The sequence below is a fragment of the Trachinotus anak genome, unplaced genomic scaffold (assembly GCF_046630095.1).
Source record: "Trachinotus anak isolate AG129_WGS33_773 ecotype Australia unplaced genomic scaffold, CSIRO_AGI_Tana_v1 ptg000007l, whole genome shotgun sequence".
Taxonomy (NCBI): Eukaryota; Metazoa; Chordata; class Actinopteri; order Carangiformes; family Carangidae; genus Trachinotus; species Trachinotus anak.
In genome coordinates, this window is record NW_027273858.1 from 21,587,089 (window position 1) to 21,608,017 (window position 20,929).

Consider the following 20,929-nt stretch of genomic DNA (forward strand, 5'->3'; position numbering starts at 1 on the left):
AATGGGTATAATATTCTTAAATACAAATTATTTTCATGTGGAACATGAGATGAACTTCAGGAGCTGTGAAAATGGTGCAGAATCATTTTAGATGCTGTCTGTGTAGCATGCATACAAAACCACTTGTTCCATTCATTTGAATAAATATAACTTTATTCTGAGAAGGACAAAACTATTTTACAATGTGCAACTTTACATCAGTTGAATATGTGCTTTCAAACTTTCCTCCAATATGTTTTCAAACTGATTTTTTATTAATTAAGTCTATCAAAATTCAATAGTGACTCTGCAGGACACATTTGACCTGTTGGTGTTTTTAGTGTAATGTGACTTATTCCTCTGATAATACATTCTGACTGTAGATGCAATAAATAGGAGATAAATCTTCGTCAATACAAAGATGAATTAAATCACCTGAAAGCAAAAAAAAAAAAAAAAAATCAAAGTGTTTCAGTGTTTCAGCTACAAACTATGAATCAGACTCATCTAACAACATACTACTATTATGACTGTGAGCAGATACAGTGTTTGTCATGTTATACAGTACTGCATCTTCTTCAGCTATTGGCATGCATGCACATGAAAACCATGGTGCAAAACTGTGAACCAGTGATGGACATGAAGAAATAATTTAGTAAAGTGTAGAAAGAATCCCACCTTGCTGGAGCCATTTGAACTGATCTAAACGGCACATTCAAAAGTCTATTAATATACTCTCAACTAATATACTTTGATTATTAATAAACAATAACTTATGACTACTTTTTATATAAACTTTAAAAGAAACTAGTACTACCAGTGCAGGTACAGTGGCTTCAGGGAAGTATTCAGACCCCGTTACTTTCTGAACTTTATTGTGTAGTAGATTTAATTTGAAATGGATGAAATTCCAAACCACAGACTCCTCTCATTGAGTCTGAAGGAGCTTGAGAGGATCTGTCAGGAAGAACAGGATAAACTGCACAGCTTGTAGAGACCTACCCAAGAAGACTGGAAACTGTAACTGCAGATTGACTGGGGCTTCTACAAGGTACCGAATTAAAGTTTTGAATACTTTTGTAAAAGGGAGGTTTCAGTTTTTTATTTTTAATAAATGTGTGAGCTTCCTCCCAGAATACAAAAACATGCAGGTTAGGTTAGGTTAAATGGTGACTCTAAATTGCCCTAGGTATGAATGTCTGTATATGTCACCCTTGTGATAGACTGGCAACCTGTCTAAGATGTACCCGCCTCGCCAAATGTTAGCTAGGACTGGCTCCAGCCTCCCCTGCAACCCTAAAAGAAGGATAAGCGGTATGGCTAATGAATGAATGGCTGTTTTCACTTTGTCATTATGGATTGGTCAAAAATTTTAATTTTGTCTATTTAAAATCAAATTTACAAAACAATGCAGTAAAGGGGTCTGAATAGTTTCTAAGGCCACTGTACATGTGATTTGCAATAAAAAGAAGTGGTGTTAATACCACTCTGAGAATACGACTCACTATTAAGAACAAATGTTATCACCTACATTCAGCAACAACCTCACTATTGGAGCTGAATATGATGTAGAAAACAAATGTGAATCATTCAAACCTGTCTGAGAACAAGATCCAACTCCACTGATGGCTCATGAGCTAAGACTTTGCAAATCTGTCATTTCTCTGTATGTGAAACACTCTTCATACGACTTGAGTAAATAGGAATGGTGACAAACCCACTATCAGTGCTGATAGCTTTAACACAGTAATTCTCTGCCATTCTATTCTGAATGTATCACTTCAAATGCACCACACAAATCACATGACAATCTGCTCAGATAATCATTCTCCTTTAAGCCCTCTACTGTTGTGACCTCCATGAGGTCGCTGAGGGTCAATGTGCTGGAGTGACTGCAGCAAGCTCACAGCTCCTCACTCTCCAGCATGACCTCAGGAGGGGAGCTGGAGAACAGGATGGGGCTGGTTTCCGACGTGGGGAAAGCTGACTTGATGTCGAGCCCCTGGCCGGTCAGAGCGGCGTAGCGGCTGCCTGTGCGTGGAGTTTTCTTCATGGGTGCGGGGACACTTTGATGCCACTGTGCTGAAGGTGCAGCAGATAGCTCGTATTACTACTCAGAGTAACGTGCTGAAAATGTAGCACATCTCTGAATGAAGCTATACACAATATTTACCATAGATATCAAGCCTGCAGGTGCAGGACACAATTCCAGCCTCATTTTTTGCTGACACCGTGTACCAGCCAGCATCGTCTTTTGTTGTTGGCTGGATAAGGAGACACACATATCCTGTGGCATCCTGGGTCATGCTGAAATAAACAGAGAATGGGCAATTTATCAAATTCCAATAGAGATATTTGAAAGTTTTAAAGGTCCCATATTGTACAAGTGAGATGTCCATGTGTTTTTTGATTATAAAGCAGGTCTAGGATCTATATTAATACTGTGAAAGTATCAAAGCCTCAGTCCACAGAGAAATGCACACAGCCTGTATTCAGAAACTGAGCCTTAAAACCAGCCGTCAGGACTTCTGGAACTTTGTGATGTCACAACAACGCAGTCACCACTGTCAGACCCGCCCCAAGCCCCGCCCACCTGGACCCACCATCCAACCTTACAGGATTTGGTTTCTCTGAGTGTTTACCTGAAATATTTTTATTTGATCAATCAGAAAACAGTTAGCCAATCAGAACAGAGGCTTTCTTCTCTTTATCTTCTGATTGGCTCACTGATCTATTGTTACTAGAGCTCTAGAGAGAAACCTGACAGAGGAGATATAAAACTACACTGAGATGGTTTTTGGTTCTTAAAACCACAAATTTATCTTCTTATGGAGATCAACACTTCAAATAAAACACAGAAAAGTGTAAAATATGGGGCCTTTAAAGCTTGGTGCTAAAACTGGTAGTGAGGCTTAGAACTCCAACTAACCTGATTCTGTCCTTAGTTTTAGTGATGGTGTCATTGTCCTTCTTCCAGTAGATGACTGGGTGGGGCATACCCACCACCCGACACTCCAGCCTGACCGGAGTTCCCTCAGGGATACCCATGTTCTGAAGCTTCTCCACAAACTGGGGAGGGTGCTTCGTCTCTTTCTCTAAAGTGGACATGACTTAGATTACTGGAACTTCAAAACAGAACATGGGACATCACATTAAAGTGTTCAAATGAATTGCATATGGGTAATTACTTCATTTTTGTCATCTAACAGCAAGGTCATTGATTACATCTGGTCCTTACCCACAACTCTCAGCTCAAGACTAAAGGAGCTCTGTCCTGCTTTGTTGCTTGCAATGCAAGTGTACGTGCCGCCGTCATTCTGTGTCAGAGGGTCAATGACCAGGGAATGGATGCCGTTCTCCCGCACCAGCATTTTGTGATAGAGGTCTGGATAGATTGGCTTCCCGTTGACCAACCACATCAGCTCTGGGTTGGGTAGTCCACTCACCTGGAGGACAAAAAGGGCTGACAGTAAGGTGAGGGGAAAATGCAACATTCAAGTGATTGTATTTCATGCCAGGACCTGCTACGTACCTTACAGTCTAGTCTGCACAGTCTTCCCTCGTGAGCCAGCATGTCGCCAGGAGCCTGTAGGAAGTGAGGCCGAAAGAAGCGCTCCTGGGTTTGCTCACCTTCAACTTCCTGTATGCGGGTTCGCACCCTGACAAAACATGGAGAGGTGAGCACAAACCGCGGGCACAAACACTCACTTCGACATCAATCCATGCCAGTCTCAGTTATGGTGCATGTTAGTAGTTTAGTTTACATATCGATACAGGGTCTTCTTCTGCAGATCACCCTGCACACTCAGTCCTGCTCACCTCTGAGAGTGAATAGGTGCCAGTCGGTTTCTGGGAGTTCCTGTTTGGACTATCAAATGACCCGAGCAGCTGATTCGTCCCTGGTGGTCAATGAATATCGAACATCAGATTTTGCAGCTGGAGAGAAGTTGTTGACAACATGAACCTGAGAGTGAAGCACTACCTGTGGATTAGCTGCCATGATGGTGTAGTTGCCATCATCATCATTGGTTGTGGACTCTATGTGTAAGGCGCAGGTGCCGTCGCCCTCTCTTATCTTCTTGTAGTGGACATTCTTCCTTAAGATCTGCTTGCCATCCTTGAACCAGTAAACCTGAGGGGAGACACAGATGTGGGCGGTGAATGGGAAAGATCATGCTGTCACTTGTGCAGCACAGCTGTTGATCGCTCACCTTTGGAAGAGGGATTCCCACAACTTTGCATGAGAACGTGACAGGCACGCCCTCCGTGGCCCTGAAGTTCTTCAGCTTCTTGTCAAATATGGGTGCGATGCATTTTCCGGTTGGGACATCGTCGTGCTGCACCTCATCATCCGACTCCTCCACCGGCGTTCGCTCCAGACGGAATTCAATCTCGCTCATTAGTCTCTGCTCAAAACTGGACACTTTGTACTCCTGGAACAGGAAAACCACTACATCAAAGTAATCGCCACAGTCTGTGTTGAATTACCCGCATGCACCATCTGTCTCTGTGTCTACACCAAACATTCCTGACAGTCCATTTAATGTACAATACAGTAACATGCATATATTGTACATAGAAGCTTAATACATTGAGATAAAAAAACAAATGCTCCTGGAGAGTTGTGTTGCAATCAGTTTAAAGAGACAACATGTGCCTGTTCACCATGTAACAACAGTGGTATTAAAGTAACAATCCATAACTCATATCGCAAAACAATAAGGTACTGATTGTGACTTTAAACCACCTGATGACAAGGATCATGCAGTGGCATCTGTCTGACAGTATCACTCCTGGATGGTAAAAAAAAAAAAAAAAAAAAAAAAAAATGCTCTTCCAACCAAAAAACAAAATACGGCTGAGGGTAAAACAGAGAACAGACGAAGATGAACTGTAGAGATGAGAAACATCATTCCTATACATTGAAACACTTGGTTCATATTAAGAAGCTCTTGGCAGCTTTTTCATCTGTAGGCTGGCAGAAAGATAAAACTAGCAGGGTGTTAAGAAAGTTTGTGAAATGTTAAGGACAATATGTGGTGAGATTTTTCAGAAAAGTGTAATGGACTCTAAAATCTAACATGAAAATCAGGAAGACCAGGCTGCAAGCTTCAGTGGGAAAACTGTAAAATAAGTCAACTGAAAACTGAAGAATAGATTAGATTAGCTACAATTAAAGCAAACAGTAGAGTCCTTACATTTCATTAGCTTAATGAATTTTAACCCTAAAATATGTTCAGATTATTCGTGCAGGTTATATATTAGTTAAGAGTAGCTTGAATGCTTGATTAGAGTTATTAATTAACCATGGTATTTACATAAGTATATGAGAATATCTGGAGTTTCCTAAACTCGGCTTGAGACGTTATGATAAGTCAAACAGCCTCGAGCAAAGCAGTGCTTGGGACGGGAAGATCCTTGTACCTCATCATAGTTAATGACAGTAGCAGGAATGTTTGGTCCAAGCGGTCTGCTCGCTGTTTTCCCCTCATTACTCAGCTTCTATGAGAGGATAGGGATGGATGATGAACACCAACAAAGACACACAAACTGTACATACAAACGTATACTGATGGAATAACACACAAGCTATTGTTATTAGCATGCATGTATTGTTATGGTACATTGACACACAGTGATGGATAACCATGAGTGGCTGGGGGGTGGGGGTGATGGCTAATTCTCTGTTACTCACTGAGTCAGTTTCAGGGATCTTACGTCTATTTATGATTTTACATTGTGAAATATCCAGAAGGACAAAATGAATACATGAATGTACTATGGAGCTCCAAAGTGTTCAATATTAAATACATAATTATCAAATAATCATATGAATATATTGTGGATAACATACAAATGAGAATAATTTGTGAAATATCTGAATAAATTGTTATAATAGCTTATTATTATAGTTATATATATATATATATATGTATGTATTCTCTTAAGCTAGCAAGCTTACCAACTGGTACCAAATGTAGCCAGTTAGCTCCTGTTACTTAGAGCAACAACAGTATCAAAGTCATTATGGATCATCTGTGTAGCTGCAGCTGTAAATAAACACAGCGAACAGAAACTAACATATTTAATTTATTTAGCTTAAAGGTTCCATATTTTACACTTTTCCAGTGTTTTATGTGAAGTGTTGATAGTAACAACAGGTCAATGAGCCAATCAGAAGAGAGGCTGAGAGCAGTGATTGCTCTGCTGTGACATCACAAAGTTCCAGAAGTCGCCTGCTTTATAATCAAAAAAGAAATGGAAATCTACCTTTATACAACATGGGACCTTTAACTAAGCTGCCCATGCTACCTACTTAGCTGTCTAATTAGCTAAATGGGGTTGTCAGTTTGGATTATTTCTCATTTTACACAATTTATTCAGGTGACAATTTCATAATCATTTGTGTATTAATTTAATTGAAGACTCTGTGGTTCCATAGGAGACAAGTGAGAATGTAGCACAGTCTTTTGTTAATATAGAGTAAACTTTAAAGAATAAAATTAACTAGATTACAACAGTTGGTTAGTTAAGATTAGTGATCACATACTAACATGTAAATGAGCTGATCATTTATTGACATTCATATTCACACAGTAGTCCAATATCTAACTGAGCAAGGATGTAACAGAGGCTGAAATCAACATCAGCGGACCCACCTCATGGGCTGGGTTACAGCTTGTGAAGATAATTTATTGTTTATGCAAGCAGGTATTTGCATAATTACATATATGCACCACTACATCACTGCAACTGAGAGTCAGGAAAGCAGAAATCAATCACAGCTGCAGAGCTGGAGAACACTTAGTACCTGTTGGTGTGCAAAATGTGGAGTGTCATCTTTAAATCGAAGCTTTTTCTCGATGTCATGGAGGAGGATTTCTTTACTCTCACGAATGTCTTCAGTCGACGGGAGGCGCGCCCTGGGTACCTTCTTTTGTAACCTGAGGAGACAGGTGTGAAAAATGTATTAGAGCATGTGAGAGTTCACCAATCTCATGGGCATTGTAGTCTATCAGAGAGGGCGTACCCTAAAGGAGCTCCCTTGGGCAAGCCCATTGAGTTTGTGGGCTGACTCGGGGTCAGTGACGGCAGGACGGAGCTGAGGAAGGCCACAGGGTTTTGAATGGGGCTGGGAGTGGAGCTACTGGAGGTGGGAGAGGAGGCCTGGGGAGGCGACTGGGCTCGTACGGCGAAGTTGCTGTTCAGGAACTGTGCTGACCCCGGTGTGGGCGAGGACACGAGTGAAGGAGGGCTGGTGGGAGACTTAAGCACCCTTGTGGGGAAGATCCTGGGTGGAGGCGAAAATGGTGGGAGAGTAGGGGAGCTGGCTGCAGAGGAGTTGAGCTCAGCGGCCAGCTCGTGCAGCAGGGGCACTGGGGATTCAGTTGGCGAAGGACTCCTGACTGGCGAGAAGGTCTGAGAAGCTATGAACTCCTTGGGCCGGGTGTAGTTGAAGGTGAAGGAGGTGGCGGTGAGGTTCATGAGGGAGGCGTGGGTGCTTCTCAGCAGAGGAGCAGGGGAGGTGATCTGCTGTAATGCCGGGGTTGAATCTGTGGGGACTGTACTGAGCTTTGGTGCTGGAGGAGAGGAGAACTGGAAAGTGGGTGTAGTTTTGGCAAGAGCTGCAGGGGACAGGTTGAAGTGGGAGGCATGGATGCTGTTCATCTGGGTTATAGCAGCTGTGCTGAAGGGAGGAGCTGCGTTCAGCTGAGGGGCAGGTGGAGGTGACGTCATCAGTGAGGAAGTCTTGAGCTGAGGAATAGAAGGAGGGGAGCTGAAAGGAGGAGCAGGAGAAGTGTTGAGAAGAGGTGACAGGGTGGTGTTGCGCACTGGTGCAGAGCTCAGTGAGGGAGCAGGGGGGGCAGTGGTCAGTGGAGGCGCAGCGGAGTGGGGTGTCTGCCGAGGGGGAGTCATGGTGTTCAGGTAGGGCTGGAAAGGTGGCGGATGGGGTTCACGGTGCAATCTGGATGACCACAGCGGAGCTTCGTGGGAGCTTTGGACCTCTGGTTGGATCTGGATCTGGAATGGGGGCTGGGACTTAGGCTGGATGTGGGTTTGGGTCTGAGGTTCAGTCTCCTGCTGCTGCTCCATGAGGACTTGATTGTGCAGAAGCTGGAGCTGGGCTGGGTCCCTGTCGGCCGAGCAAAAGCAAAATAGCAGATCAACCACCAAAAAATGACACTATACATGGTGAGGATGAGAGAGGCTCAGTGCACTGCTCTCATAAATTAGACCCACGCAGTATAAACCCCAGCAGGAATGAGCCAAAGTCAGCATGAAGAATACTCTGACCTTTTATGGGCTACTAACAAGTAGCCTGCAAACAAAACACTGTTGAAGCTCAAGACACTTTCAGCTTTGATTCTAAACAGGACGCTCTGTTTTATTTATCATCAAATTACTACTAATTTATTCTGACTGTTCATATTTAGTCTCATATTTATCTTTAGTGTTTTAAGCCAGTGATGCCAAATATGAAAAACAACAGCGAAATCAAATCAAAACACACAAGGTTTCATTAACAGCATTATCTGAAGTATTAGATGAACATAAGTGCATAGAAGTAAACTTACAAATAGAAAATGCCATCCTTTGTTTTTGAAAGCCTGAAGGTCCACATTTGAAGTCCGCATGCATTCATTTATGAATTGCAACTGATTACAGCTTCGAGTTGAGCCAGAGGAGGAGGAGGAACCTCCCACCTCTCAACACAGCCCATCTTTTTCACTTTGATGCAAAATCTCTTTTCCTCACACTACACTGTTGCAGCCTTGTGTTAGCTCAGGTGTGAAATTTCTGAGACTCATCTACTTTTTTTTTTTTTTGGCTCTACTCACAGTTTGGGTTTAGCCAGCACCGGTGGTGGCTCTTTGTTGATGGATGCCTGAGTAATGTCTTCATCACACTGACTGGATGCATCACTTTGCTCATCCTCCTCATCCTCGGGCAGTTTGAAGTGCACACGCAGACCGACTCTGGAGCTGGAGCGTGAGTCTTTGTGGTTTGCCAGAGTGCCTGTCTTAAGGCAGGAGTTGGGAGGAGGATCAGGGAGGGGCACTACTATGGGGCTCCCGTTCTGATGGTTTGGGGTTCCCCTGACTTTGAGGCTCGTGTCAGATGATGTCAGCACAGGTCTGGACACTTCCTGTTCAGCTGAACTCTCAGCCGCTGATAGAGCAGTGAAGGGTTTTGGGATTGAGAGCACCTGTGCGCTGCCCTTTGGTTCTGGACATGCTCCACTGGATCCAGGAGGGTCCTGCCGCAGGTGGAGCGGATCCAAGTTTGGGGTGCTGGTGCTGCGAGAGTTCAGGCAGGAGGTGATGCTGCTGCTGCTCAGGCTGGAGGGCTCCAGACTGGGCAGGCTGGTGCGAAGGGGGTCTGGACGCAACATGCTGGAGCTGTGGGGGTCCAGACGGAGGGTGCTGGTGTTTAAGGGGTCCAGGCGTAAGGTGCTAGAGACGAGCGGGTCTAGGCGGATGGTGCTGGAGTGAGGCTTGATGCTGTTGGCCACAGTAATCTCTGGCTGAAGGTTTACGGTTGGAGCTGACGGCGATGGCTCCTGGATTCGACCGGGCTCCATTGTTAAACTGTTGAAAGGCCTCACGTGGTTGCTGTTTCTGCCATTGCCTGATGAGAGTCAGAGACATGGATGCACAGAAACTTCAGTGAACTTTTAGAACAATATCTGATGACTGCTCATGTTTTTGAAAAGTAAAACAGAAGCATTACCTCTGACCCTCAGCGCAGCAGTGCTGGACACAGTTCCATACTTGTTGCTTGCTGTACAAGTGAACACCCCTGAATCTTCCGGAAAGACCTCAGCAATGACCAAAGTGCATATTTCCTCTGGAGGTTATGGTAAAAAAAGGGATACTCACATAATCAGGTTGGTTTGGTGTGACTGCATCAATGCAATGAGCAAAGACACATGACTTGTGTTTGAAAAGCCTAGCGGTGGGGTGTCTGTGTATCACTGGATCTGCAGCTACAGGTTGTAATGATCTGCCATGGTGGCTCCACACAGGATGAGAGACTGCCTTATATGGTTCAGAGTCAGGGGAAAGCAGCCCTGGCTTATGCACAGAAGAGGAACAGACGCCTCTGCCAATGACTATAAACACTGGAGCACAGTAATATGTACACACTGCAGCATCATATACAGACAGGCAGCTGCGTTTGGTGCACTCAACACTTAAGGTTTTGACAGATGAGAATTTCAGAAAATATGTACCTGATTCAGCTGGAGATCTGGGCTCTGAAACGGAAACAGAAATCATTATCAAACTGTGATAAAGTGCAACAGCTGAGCCTATGGTTGAAGTATAATCAGCATTTCTCCAGGTCTCATTATTATTTATTATTAAAGATTATATACCAAGGACATGACTTTTAATTTTATTCAATTTTAAAATGTCCTTTAAGTAATATAATGACACATATTTATACTCTCAGTTCCACAACTGTAGAACATTTAGGGAGGAATGCCAAAAATGCATCAACATTGTTTTACAGAATGATACCATATACAGTATTTAAGCTGAGATTTAGGCATGTAAACGCATCCTTAACTTTAAAATGTTGTACAACAATATTAACATTTCAGATTATTTCATATCATCTTTTTCGGCTCATTAAAATTCCCACCACTGGACAGGATTTAATATGTCAGATTTTTAAAATAAAGAACTTGATGTTTTTATGTCTAATAAACACATTAATGTTTTTTTTTTTTTTAATTCTTTTGATGGGTTCTTGTTTTCGTGTCTGTACACTAAGGTTCTTTAGAATCACTTAACTATGAGATCATTGAAGTATATTTGAATTAAGCTGATTTAAATTGACTTATGAAGTCTTTATATGTTGATTTGAAACAAGGCGTGTTCAACGGGACTGCAGCATAAATCAGATCTTACTTTTCTGCAGGATCCTGAAGTCAGGAGAGTCCTCTATGATTTTTCCTTCTCTGTACCAGTCCACTCTCGGTGACGGTGCCCCCTTCACACGGCACTCTAGCACCACCAGCTGGCCTTCTGATGCAAAGAGCTCCTGTAGGCTCTGGTGGGAAAAGAGAGGCTGTATATTACATCAATAAATACACAACATAATTAACAGCAGCAGTGGACATGCTTTGCACACTGACCCTACCTTTGTGAACACAGGGGCCGCCATAAGAGGTTGCCCGTTTAATCCTTGTAGGTAGTTGTGGTGGGACGTTTGACTCTGAGGACAAAAAACCCAGAGGACATGTTGATTAAAATATACAAAACTAATCATTAAACAAAAAACTTGGAAGGAGGTGTTTGTGCTGTTTTACCTCAGGTTGGAGTGTTTGAGTTGGAGCTTCGTGAACAGGAAGCACAGGTGAAACCACTGGGTTCAAAGGCAGGGATGTAGCTATCGCTGTAGCTACCTGCTGTGGTGTGAATGTGCCTGGGTCAGATGCTGACACTTCCTGGGCCTCTGAAAGTTCTGTATCACGTTGTGTCAAAGTAGGAAACGTCTGTTCAGGTAACACTGTCAGCTCCTCATGAACAGGCTGTGCCGTGGGCGCCACAGATACTTTGGAGACGTCTGGGACAGACAGTACTGTGGTGGCTGTCTGCACCAGTAGAGGAGGTCGATTGGTTAATGGTAAGGAGCCAGACGCTGCTGGTTCCTCAGTGGCTGCTGCAGGCTGGGATGACAGAAGCTCTTCGTCTTCTGCAGAGAGGGTTTGGCCCGATGATGGAGGTGAAGTTGGAACTGACTCTTGAGTTTTCTCCTGCAGCCTTTGAAAGAAGAGAAGAGAGAGAAGAAAAGAATGATCTTGTTTAGATGAGGCAGCTGTAGGTGCATATATATTATTCTTTTAAGTCGGTCAAAACTCACTGGGCTACATGTTCAAAGTGCTGCTCCCCATCAGAATCCGAAGAGGAGGCACCTTTAGGACAAGAGAACAAACAGGTAATGCAGTTCATCTCAAACGATGTTTTACATAAGCCTGTAAAACTGATAATCACAAAAAAAGACACATAAGAATCACCTTCCACGTAGATCTCAGCTGATGTGGAGTCGGTACCATAGAAATTAGATGCAAAGCAGGAGTAGCGTCCGGTATCTTCCTCGAACGCCTCTGCGATGATCAGAGAGTGCAGCTCTCCGTTGGTGATGATCTGAATGTCTGGGCTGTTCTCCAACTCCTTGCCCTCACAAAACCACCTGTAATTGAATAAATACAGAAATCTGCTCAGCACAGCTTAGCATCGTAATCTTCTTCCAATGCTGCAATCTTCAAGAATGTCCCAGTTTTACTGAAAACATGTTTGATATAAAAATCTGTTGGTAAAAATCACCTTTGTGTAAACTAACATTAGCTTTAAAGGTGCCCTGTTTTTTCGACCACCACATGGACAAACATGGACGTAATCAATGCACAATTTAGGATATTTATTCATGAGGAAGGAGATGCAGACAGTGTTTGTTAAACCTTAAGGATACACACAATGCATTTTGCTGAGAAACACTGATTTAAACACGGGTTTAAAAGAGAATGACACAGGGCACCTTTAATTAAGTTTAACTGATATTCTGAAACATTTCAAAATAAAACCTACTTAAGGAAGTCATTTATTTATATTTCAAAAACTGTGGGGTGGCCTTTGGTGCATCAGATATTTATTGGAATTACTTCATATCTATTGGTCATCTATTGGCTCTCATTTCTGTAAATGAATAGATATTTCATTTACTTTTTGGAAAGGCAAGAATGGAGATGGACTTGTTGGTGTATATTTGTGATGAGATGGTGACATTTAGGAGGCCACACTGGCATTTTCATCCTGACCACATGTACAAATGGGTTATAAATCAAAGGAAAAACAACATTAAGTGTCTTAGAAATGGTTTGGGCCTCATTACTCTTGAACAGGCATAAATTCCCCAAATCTCTAGGGATGACCGCCAATCTTGAAAACACATTCCCCCATTTAACTGAAATTTACTTGGGTTGAGATCTATGAAGGCCAAAGCATATGATTCACATTATTTTCATACTCATTTAAACCCTTCTTTTGTATTCAGGGTTTTCCTCTAATTTGCCACCTGTCTGTGACTTCCATTGTAATGATGGTGCTGCCAAGTGACTTAACTATTATTACAGCAGGAGAGGACTCTCATACCTCATACCGTTTACTATTTAAAACCCCATCTTTACACAGTTCTCTTTTTCCTTCTATTAACCCGCTGACACTGTTTCTGAGGCTGGTACCATGTGGTGTCTCTCCCAGTTCCCTAATAGTGCCTCTGGCTTGGTGCCACTCAGTAGAGTTATGCAGGCCGAGAGGAAAAGGTTTTGATGAGCAAGCCCTATCTCTTTCCCCGTAAGACAAGAAGCAACGCCAGCACACCATGCCAGTTTGGAGGCTGCGTCAATGCACTGTTGATGTTATGAATCCAAATCCATTTAAGGAACCTAGAATAATGTGTTAAAATGAATGAAAAGTGTGTGAACCTAATTATCAAATCTTGGTTTATAACTTTTTTCCTTTATTTTTGAGCTGATGACATGAAACAAAGATTCTTAGCAGGACTCACCAGGTTACAGCAGGGCAGCATTTTAAGTGTCCTAACCCTAATCAATATTGAAATCTGTAATTTTATATTGTCAAATTAGAATAAAAGGCAGGAAAAACTTCCCACCTGGCTAACACTTCATACCTGGCATTACTCCTACTTAGTAATATGCTTGGGTGATTTAATATTATTTAAATATCTAAATACAGTGCAGCAAAAATATTGTGATATATGATATTATACAATATTTTTTACAATATAACTGTATTGTTGTATTTTATGTTGTTGTTTTTCAGGATAGTTGCATGTGGTAGCGGTGCCCACTGCAAACTGCAAAAAAGAAGGATATTGTGAAAAATATCACACAGTGGGAAATATCAGGATATTGGATATTATCAAATATTGGCCCAAGCCTCCTTAGTGACATCTAGTATCCTGGAGTGGCAGTTGGCAACAGTCTAGTTTTCATTACTATAATAGTAAACCTCTTACTTACCGCCTGTCCTGACCAGCAACATACGCAGCAGCGTCTGCGTCTAAGTCCATCTATTTTTAAGCACATGAGGCCCTGATGCTTTATTAAATCCAGCCAATAAACAAACAGGAATGAGGTGATGCGTTACCCTCTGTCATCATACAGGCATAAATCATGTCCAGTGCTTTCATCAAGCTCATAAATCACCAAGATCAGATGCTTTTTCATATAAATATTCAGGCAATTTTCCTGTTTGGCACTGGAGCCAAAAATGTCTCAAACTCCAGACTTCAAAAGACAGTTCCTCAACTCACAAACTGTGAGCTCCCTGTGAGCCTCTCTACTAGTCTGATCTATGGAGAGAAATTCATTTAAGCTTTGGTATCAAAAAAATGTACAGTGAAAACAAGAAGCCACACTCGAGCTCTGTTCCTGATACTTGGATGCAACAGAGGCGACGCTGCTGGAATGTGCTTTCACCGCTCTGCATGAGCTGAGCGATGTCCTTTCTAATGAGTAAGGGTCTAAATTGAAAGCATGAATAGGAGAAGGAGCGGCTGGTCTGTGAGTCAAAGACCCCGTTCCCCGCTGCACCTGTCAGGGCTATTTTCCCTCTGGTGACCAGAACCAGAGAGGAGATTCCCTCTGGAGCCTGGGAGCTCTGACTGGCTGACCCAGTCACATACGCACAACGCTAAACATAGATGTAGAATACACCCAATGCTATACACTGACACACCACAGACAGGAGACTGCTGCTAAATGATGGGAAATATAAACCAGACAACTCTTCTTTAAGTCATGCACACTCACACACACTCACACACACACACACACACACACACACACACACACACACACACACACACACACACACACACACACTGTAGCTGCATGAGCATGAAAACAAGTACAAACTTCCTATTAAAGTATGGAAACTGCTTCATGTCACCAGAATATGCAAAATAAGAACCAAGCTACAACACAATTTTAAGGAAGTCACATTTTAAGTAGGAACCAGAGCAGCAGAACTCACATCCTCAGACACTGAGGCCAAAAACAAACCATATAAAGTTAAACACAAAGCAATAACGGTATCAATCATCTCACCAAACTCTTCACGCTTCTGTCACAAGCTCGCTCGCTTCCATTATCAGACGCGACTACAGCTCCCAGTGCCAGTCCAGTCTAAAAATGGCCGAGAGCTACATTCTCCCCAAGCAAGTATATGTTAGTGGCTCAACAATGTTCAGCAGGACTAACAAGCCCATGCCCCATTATAGTCTGACACCTCAGCCTCACGCATTCTAGGCTTGTTGTCCTGGAAGGGAAACTGCAGGTTCAACCAGAGTTTAAAACATATCTGACAAAACTGCCATAAAAGAGCATGAGGTAAGAATGTAAACTGTCCAGTGCTGTGTCATGTTAGCTTTAGAAAGATTTATTCTGCTTTACTCTGATACCAAAGGCAGTTAACTGAGTGAGTAGAGAGTATATGAATCAACAGACAATGATCAACAGTTAATGATCAATATTAGGATGGTCATTAGGATGGTACCCAGTTCAGAACCTACTGCTATTTTTCTTAAGAACGACAGAAAGACTGATGTGATTTTTGTCCCAGACACAACCCTGACCACACAGACACACACTCACACCTCTCAGAATCAGCTGTTGGCTATCCTCACATGTCATGAGTCTGTATCTTAAAAACAGCATCATTCATCTTAACTCACACTTCTCAAAATACTCTGTTATAACAGAGAATTATCTGAAGCCAACACACAACATATCTCGTCATGTGGGTCACAAATTATTAAAAACTATTCTTTAAACAATGTTAATACAAGATCCCAAAAAATCTGATAACATTATATCAGCTGGTAATTGTTACTAAAAATTGGGTGAAAAAGATATTTCATTAGTGGGACATTTTACAGCTGAATAATAAACTCATCAGTGATCTCTGTCACCGTTCCTAAATTACCTCAAACATATCTATTGTGCTTCTCTGCTGCAGTTTCTTGTAACATATCAGCAGGGAGATGTGGTAAAAGCAATAGTATATATGATAAGTTAATATTGGACAATAATACTGGGCTCTAGTACACACTCTGTATTTCTGTGTGTATCATTTATAAACAGCGTCAAACTGTTATATAGTTATTTCATCTGCAAAATGACTTGATGACTTAAAATTCTAATTCTGTGTATTGTTTAAAATCAAAAGTAGCAATACTGTAAAATGAAAATACTCCATTAAAAGTAAAAGTCCTGCAATGTCACTTAAAGGTCCCATATTGTATAAAGGTAGATGTCCATGTGTTTTTTGATTATAAAGCAGGTCTAGGTTCTATATTAATACTGTGAAAGTATCAAAGCCTCAGTCCACAGAGAAATGCACACAGCCTGTATTCAGAAACTGAGCCTTAAAACCAGCCGCCAGGACTTCAGGAACTTTGTGATGTCACAACAAAGCAGTCGCTGCTCTCAGAGCTCAGAGCCTCTCTTCTGATTGGTTCACTGACCTGTTGTTACTAGGGCTCCAGAAAGAAGCCTGAGAGAGGAGATGTAAAACTACACTCAGATGGTTTTTGGTTCTTAAAACCACAAATATATCTTCTGATGGAGATCAACACTTCAAATAAAACACTGGAAAAGTGTAAAATATGGGACCTTTAAGGAAAAAAAATATGTGAGAGTAAAAGTACCCATAATTCAGAAAAATAGCCCCTGTACATGCTAAACTATCAGATATTATAATATTGCATTATTAAAACTGATCCCTTAAGTTTTGTTGTAGTACTTTGTTGTCTATTCATTAGACTATTTTTTAACAATGCATTTATTTTATATGGTTTTGTATGTAAAATCTTCATCTGTAAAGTAACTAGTACTCGCAGAAGTACCTCAGATTTATACTCAAGTGGAGCAAATGATTACTTTATGTTACATTCCACACCTGGGTAAAATGAAAATGATGTCACCTGCTGTGACACCTCACCTTCAGCTCTTATAACATCTTCCCAAAACAAACAGGTTTCCTTCACTACACTGCAAAATCACACAAGCTCACCGCACACTGACTCTTTAGCTTTTTCTATTACATTTTTCCAGTGGGACAAACTTGGATTGATTTTGAAAAAGGCTGGAAGCACAAAGTCTTGTGTCTGCTGCCAACTAAGACATAAACTAATGTTAACAAGCCAAAGAGCTTAGAAACCGTCTGGGTTTCACTTACCGGACTTCAGGCACAGGGAGCCCTCTCACAATGCAGTCTAACTGGACCTTGCTTCCCTCTGGGACCTCCCTGCTTTTCAGTTTCTGGATGAAACGAGGAGGCTCGCACACAGGCTCCGCTGGGTAGGGAGCGTCTGGCAAGGCACAGCTTTCAGCCTCCTGCTCCACCTCCTGGGAAACACAGTCGTACGGCTGCTCCTCAGTAATCCTGCAGTCCTGAAACTCCATATGCCCAGTCCCAGAGTCCAGCTGGACCTCTGGTTGGTGGCTCACAGCAGGGCTGGGTCTCTCTCTCTCCACCTCCATGGGCATGACAGCACGCTCCCTGTCGTCTGAGCTGAGGGGATAAGCTGTCTCATCGTTCTGGCTCTTGTTCTGGACCCTACTCCTGTGAGCTTTGCACGCTCTTGGTCGTACCCGCTTGGAGCTGTTGGCCTTGAAGAGAGAGGAGAGCTCCTCAATGAAGTCCGCTGCCTTGTTGAGAAACTCCTTTTTGGACTGGGTCTCTGGACCGTACGGGGCGTTCCTCGCTGACCTGTTAATGTCGTTGAATCCTTCACTGGAGTCCCTGCTGTTCCTGATCATGTGGTCCTGCCGTGTGGAGGCTTTATGCATCTTTCTGTCTGATGTGAATGTTATGTGTGCTGCTGGCAGTTCTTTGAACTCAGGGGCTGGCTGGGTGAAGGGCACAGTGGTGGGGGCAGCAAAAGGAGCAGGAGAGGGGTTAGTGAAGGGGACAGAAGGCGGTGTAGAGGAAGAGACTGAGACAGAGGAGACGTTAGAGGGGGTTAATGGTGCCACAGAAGCCTTGACCTCTGCCCTCTCCTCGTGAGGCTCATGTCCGATGGCCTGACGGGCCAGGTTCACACTCTTATCCAACTCCTCCTGGCTGAGGAAGGCTGAGAGGTCTGGTAACTGGGGGTCACTATGGCCCACAGAGTCCTCAGCCTTGCCTTTGAGTGACCCGTAGATCTGAAGACGTGTGGAGGAAGCGTCTGAGCGGCTCATCTCGCTGTGGCGCTGCTGGGCTCGGGCCTCTGCCAGGTAGCTCTCTCTTAAGAGCTGAGACAGTGACGGTGGTTGGTCAGTGTTGTTCTCTTGCATGCTGTGGAAATAATCACAATGCATTCAGTTACATTCACGTTCACTTTCCATCCTCCAACACATGGTGTGGGTTGTTGAGAGGTTGAGTGATTACCTCCCAAGTGGGTCAGTGTAGTGTCTCTTTAAGAGCAGAAAGAAATCCTGCACGTCTATCACTTGTATTCACTTTAAAGGTCCCATATTTTACCCTTTTCCTCTGGAGCTCTGGTAACAACAGATCAGTTCACTGTTTTCTGAGTCATCAAATAAAAATATAGCTTATTTCAGGTAAACACTCAGAGAAATAAAATCCTGCAAGGTTGGATGGTGGGTGACTGCTTTGTTGTGACATCACAAAGTTCCTGAAGTCCTGACGGCTGGTTTTAAGGCTCAGTTTCTGAATACAGGCTGTGTGCATTTCTCTGTGGACTGAGGCTTTGATACTTTCACAGTATTAATATAGACCCTAGACCCGCTTTATAATCAGAAACACATGGACATCTACCTTTATACAATATGGGACCTTTAAATGTAACTTTTCTTTTTTTTTGTCAGAGCTGTAATATCACAAGGTAATGCAACTTTTTTTTTTTAATCTTGGATTTAAAATCCCCCCCTGTTGAAAAGTAATGCATTCGGATGCTCAAATCTTTGCCAGAAAATCTAAATATTGAGTGAAAACAACTGAACAAAAAATAAAGTCAGCTAAATGTTCACATTGATAACCTGTTTAGTGCATATTTGATTTTCATCCTGTACTGAAAATGACTGAAATGAGTGGCTGTCTGGAAGATGGGTCATTAATCTAAAAATATACATGACATGATAATCAAAAGGAAAGATTAGTCATTAACTGATGGGTTGTGCAACAGAAAATGAACTGGCAAGAATTTAATTTATGTGTGCCAAAAATGTACAGGTTCCATCTCTTCAGTTGTGTAGATTTACTGCTTTTCTTCGTCTTCTGTCATAGGAAACTAAACCTTTTTGGGTTTTTGGCTGTTCTTCAGAACGACAAGCAAGACGTCAGCCTGAGCTCTGGAAACTGTGAGAGGAATTTTACACTATTTTCTGATATGATTTTATGTGCAGATTTAAATGCTGACCGTTAGTAGCAGCCCCAATAAGCAGTAGTGTATAGAACAAAACATGCATGGTACTGACATGTCTAACACCTTTAAATACCTCAGGTAAGTGAAGGGAGAATGACTTATGGTCAGATATCAACAAATGAAAAGTAAATGCTTGTTGTGGTCCCTTCACATATTGGTCAGATGTATCTGCAAACATAAAGACATGTACCATAGATGTAACTTGCATTAATATTACATTAAACATTATATTAAAACAATCCCTGGTGAAATATTAGTGCAAAGACAGAGCAGGGATACAGACACTGCAGTTAAAAGCAGGGGATATGTGGTAAAAATAGCATTTTATTTTAGCCTAATTTCAGCCTTCCTCTAGTCCCGACAGGGTATCAGGTTCATGTGCTGACACCAGATCTGAGCGGATAAAGGCAGGCGGGTTTCTGCCCCTCTCCACCTCACACCAACACTCACGTCGTTTAGTCTTTGCACAACTTTTTGACACTGGGCATGAGTAAGTTATTGAATACAGACATGAGATAGGGTACACATATGCTACTGACACTCAAATCAGCGTAATTAAGAGAGACAGCAATGCCCTTCCAACAGACCTGAAGCTGCAGCTGTTGTGTACATTAATCCTTTGCAAACAGCCTCTGGGCCCACCAAGTCATATCTAATAATAGCCAGGGGTCAGTTTACATGAAGAAAATCAACAAAAAAAAAAAAACAACAAAAAAACACTCCCCCTCATCCTGTGTGCCCTTGTTATCGTGGTTCTGATCAGTCATTAATTCAATTACACAAACATAACTATAATTGTCATTAATGGGGCACTGCTGAGTGAGATAACACACAGTCCCAGCCCACACGGTGGAACGGGCCCCCGGCTAAACACAGCACCACACATCCAGGCAGGTTATGATAATTCAATTAAACAGAAGCATAACATTCAAACAGAAATAGACTCAAGCTCAATGTCAGAGATTTTCTGAGGCTATACACAGCATATTAGGCTGATGCCAAAAGACAGACAACAGGACACTGTGAACAATTAAATTAGGGGGGTGGTGTGTTTTACCTTCAGAATAAACCCAGCTGGCCCCCTGTGAAGGACCACTAAATCCTCAGGGTGCACCTGTGCTCAAAGAGGGAGATTCCGGTCTTCCCGTTGCTGCCACCTGGGGAAATCTTGGGACACAGGCAGCTGCCCAGCCTTTCCAGTTTTCTCGCACAGAGGTAACCTTGGAGTTTACAGGAAAATATGGAGCCGAGTAGCTAGGGTAACCTGTCACCAGTAAAAGTAGCAACATTTGTCAGTGCAGTAGTCGCAGGTTATTTTGGGGGGAGGTCTGGCCCATGTGTCTGGGTGGCGTCCATGCTCATTGGCCAGGGGGGGCGTGCTGTAAAGGGATTCCTCCTCCAGTGGTCCGTCAGAGACCTCCGTCCTACAGAATTAGAAGCCCCTTGTTGAGCCTTGCACTAATGTTAACACTGCAGATCAACAGAT

At 42.6% G+C, this 20,929-nt stretch overlaps 1 protein-coding gene across 3 annotated transcripts; it reads right to left on the reverse strand.

Annotated features, from left to right (window-relative positions):
- Window positions 1-135: 135 nt before the first annotated feature.
- On the reverse strand, window positions 136-20,871 carry mypn (myopalladin). 3 transcript variants are annotated; one of them, XM_071481406.1, is made up of 21 exons: window positions 20,501-20,871; window positions 17,250-18,353; window positions 12,005-12,180; window positions 11,851-11,902; window positions 11,297-11,750; window positions 11,128-11,202; window positions 10,896-11,037; window positions 10,214-10,237; window positions 9,712-9,828; window positions 8,820-9,609; window positions 7,010-8,113; window positions 6,791-6,923; window positions 5,404-5,481; window positions 4,191-4,412; window positions 3,962-4,111; window positions 3,799-3,878; window positions 3,512-3,638; window positions 3,218-3,425; window positions 2,909-3,074; window positions 2,153-2,286; window positions 136-2,061 (listed from the first exon to the last, which is right to left on the reverse strand). In XM_071481406.1, exons 2-21 carry the CDS (start codon window positions 18,350-18,352, stop codon window positions 1,883-1,885), a joined length of 5,514 nt encoding a protein of 1,837 aa, XP_071337507.1. In that variant the 5' UTR covers window position 18,353; window positions 20,501-20,871; the 3' UTR covers window positions 136-1,882. The 3 variants fall into 3 exon arrangements, with proteins under 3 accessions (XP_071337507.1, XP_071337508.1, XP_071337509.1); XM_071481407.1 differs by lacking the exon at window positions 5,404-5,481; XM_071481408.1 differs by lacking the exons at window positions 8,820-9,609; window positions 9,712-9,828; window positions 10,214-10,237; ... (5 more) ...; window positions 17,250-18,353; window positions 20,501-20,871 and adding an exon at window positions 8,556-8,794.
- Window positions 20,872-20,929: the final 58 nt, after the last annotated feature.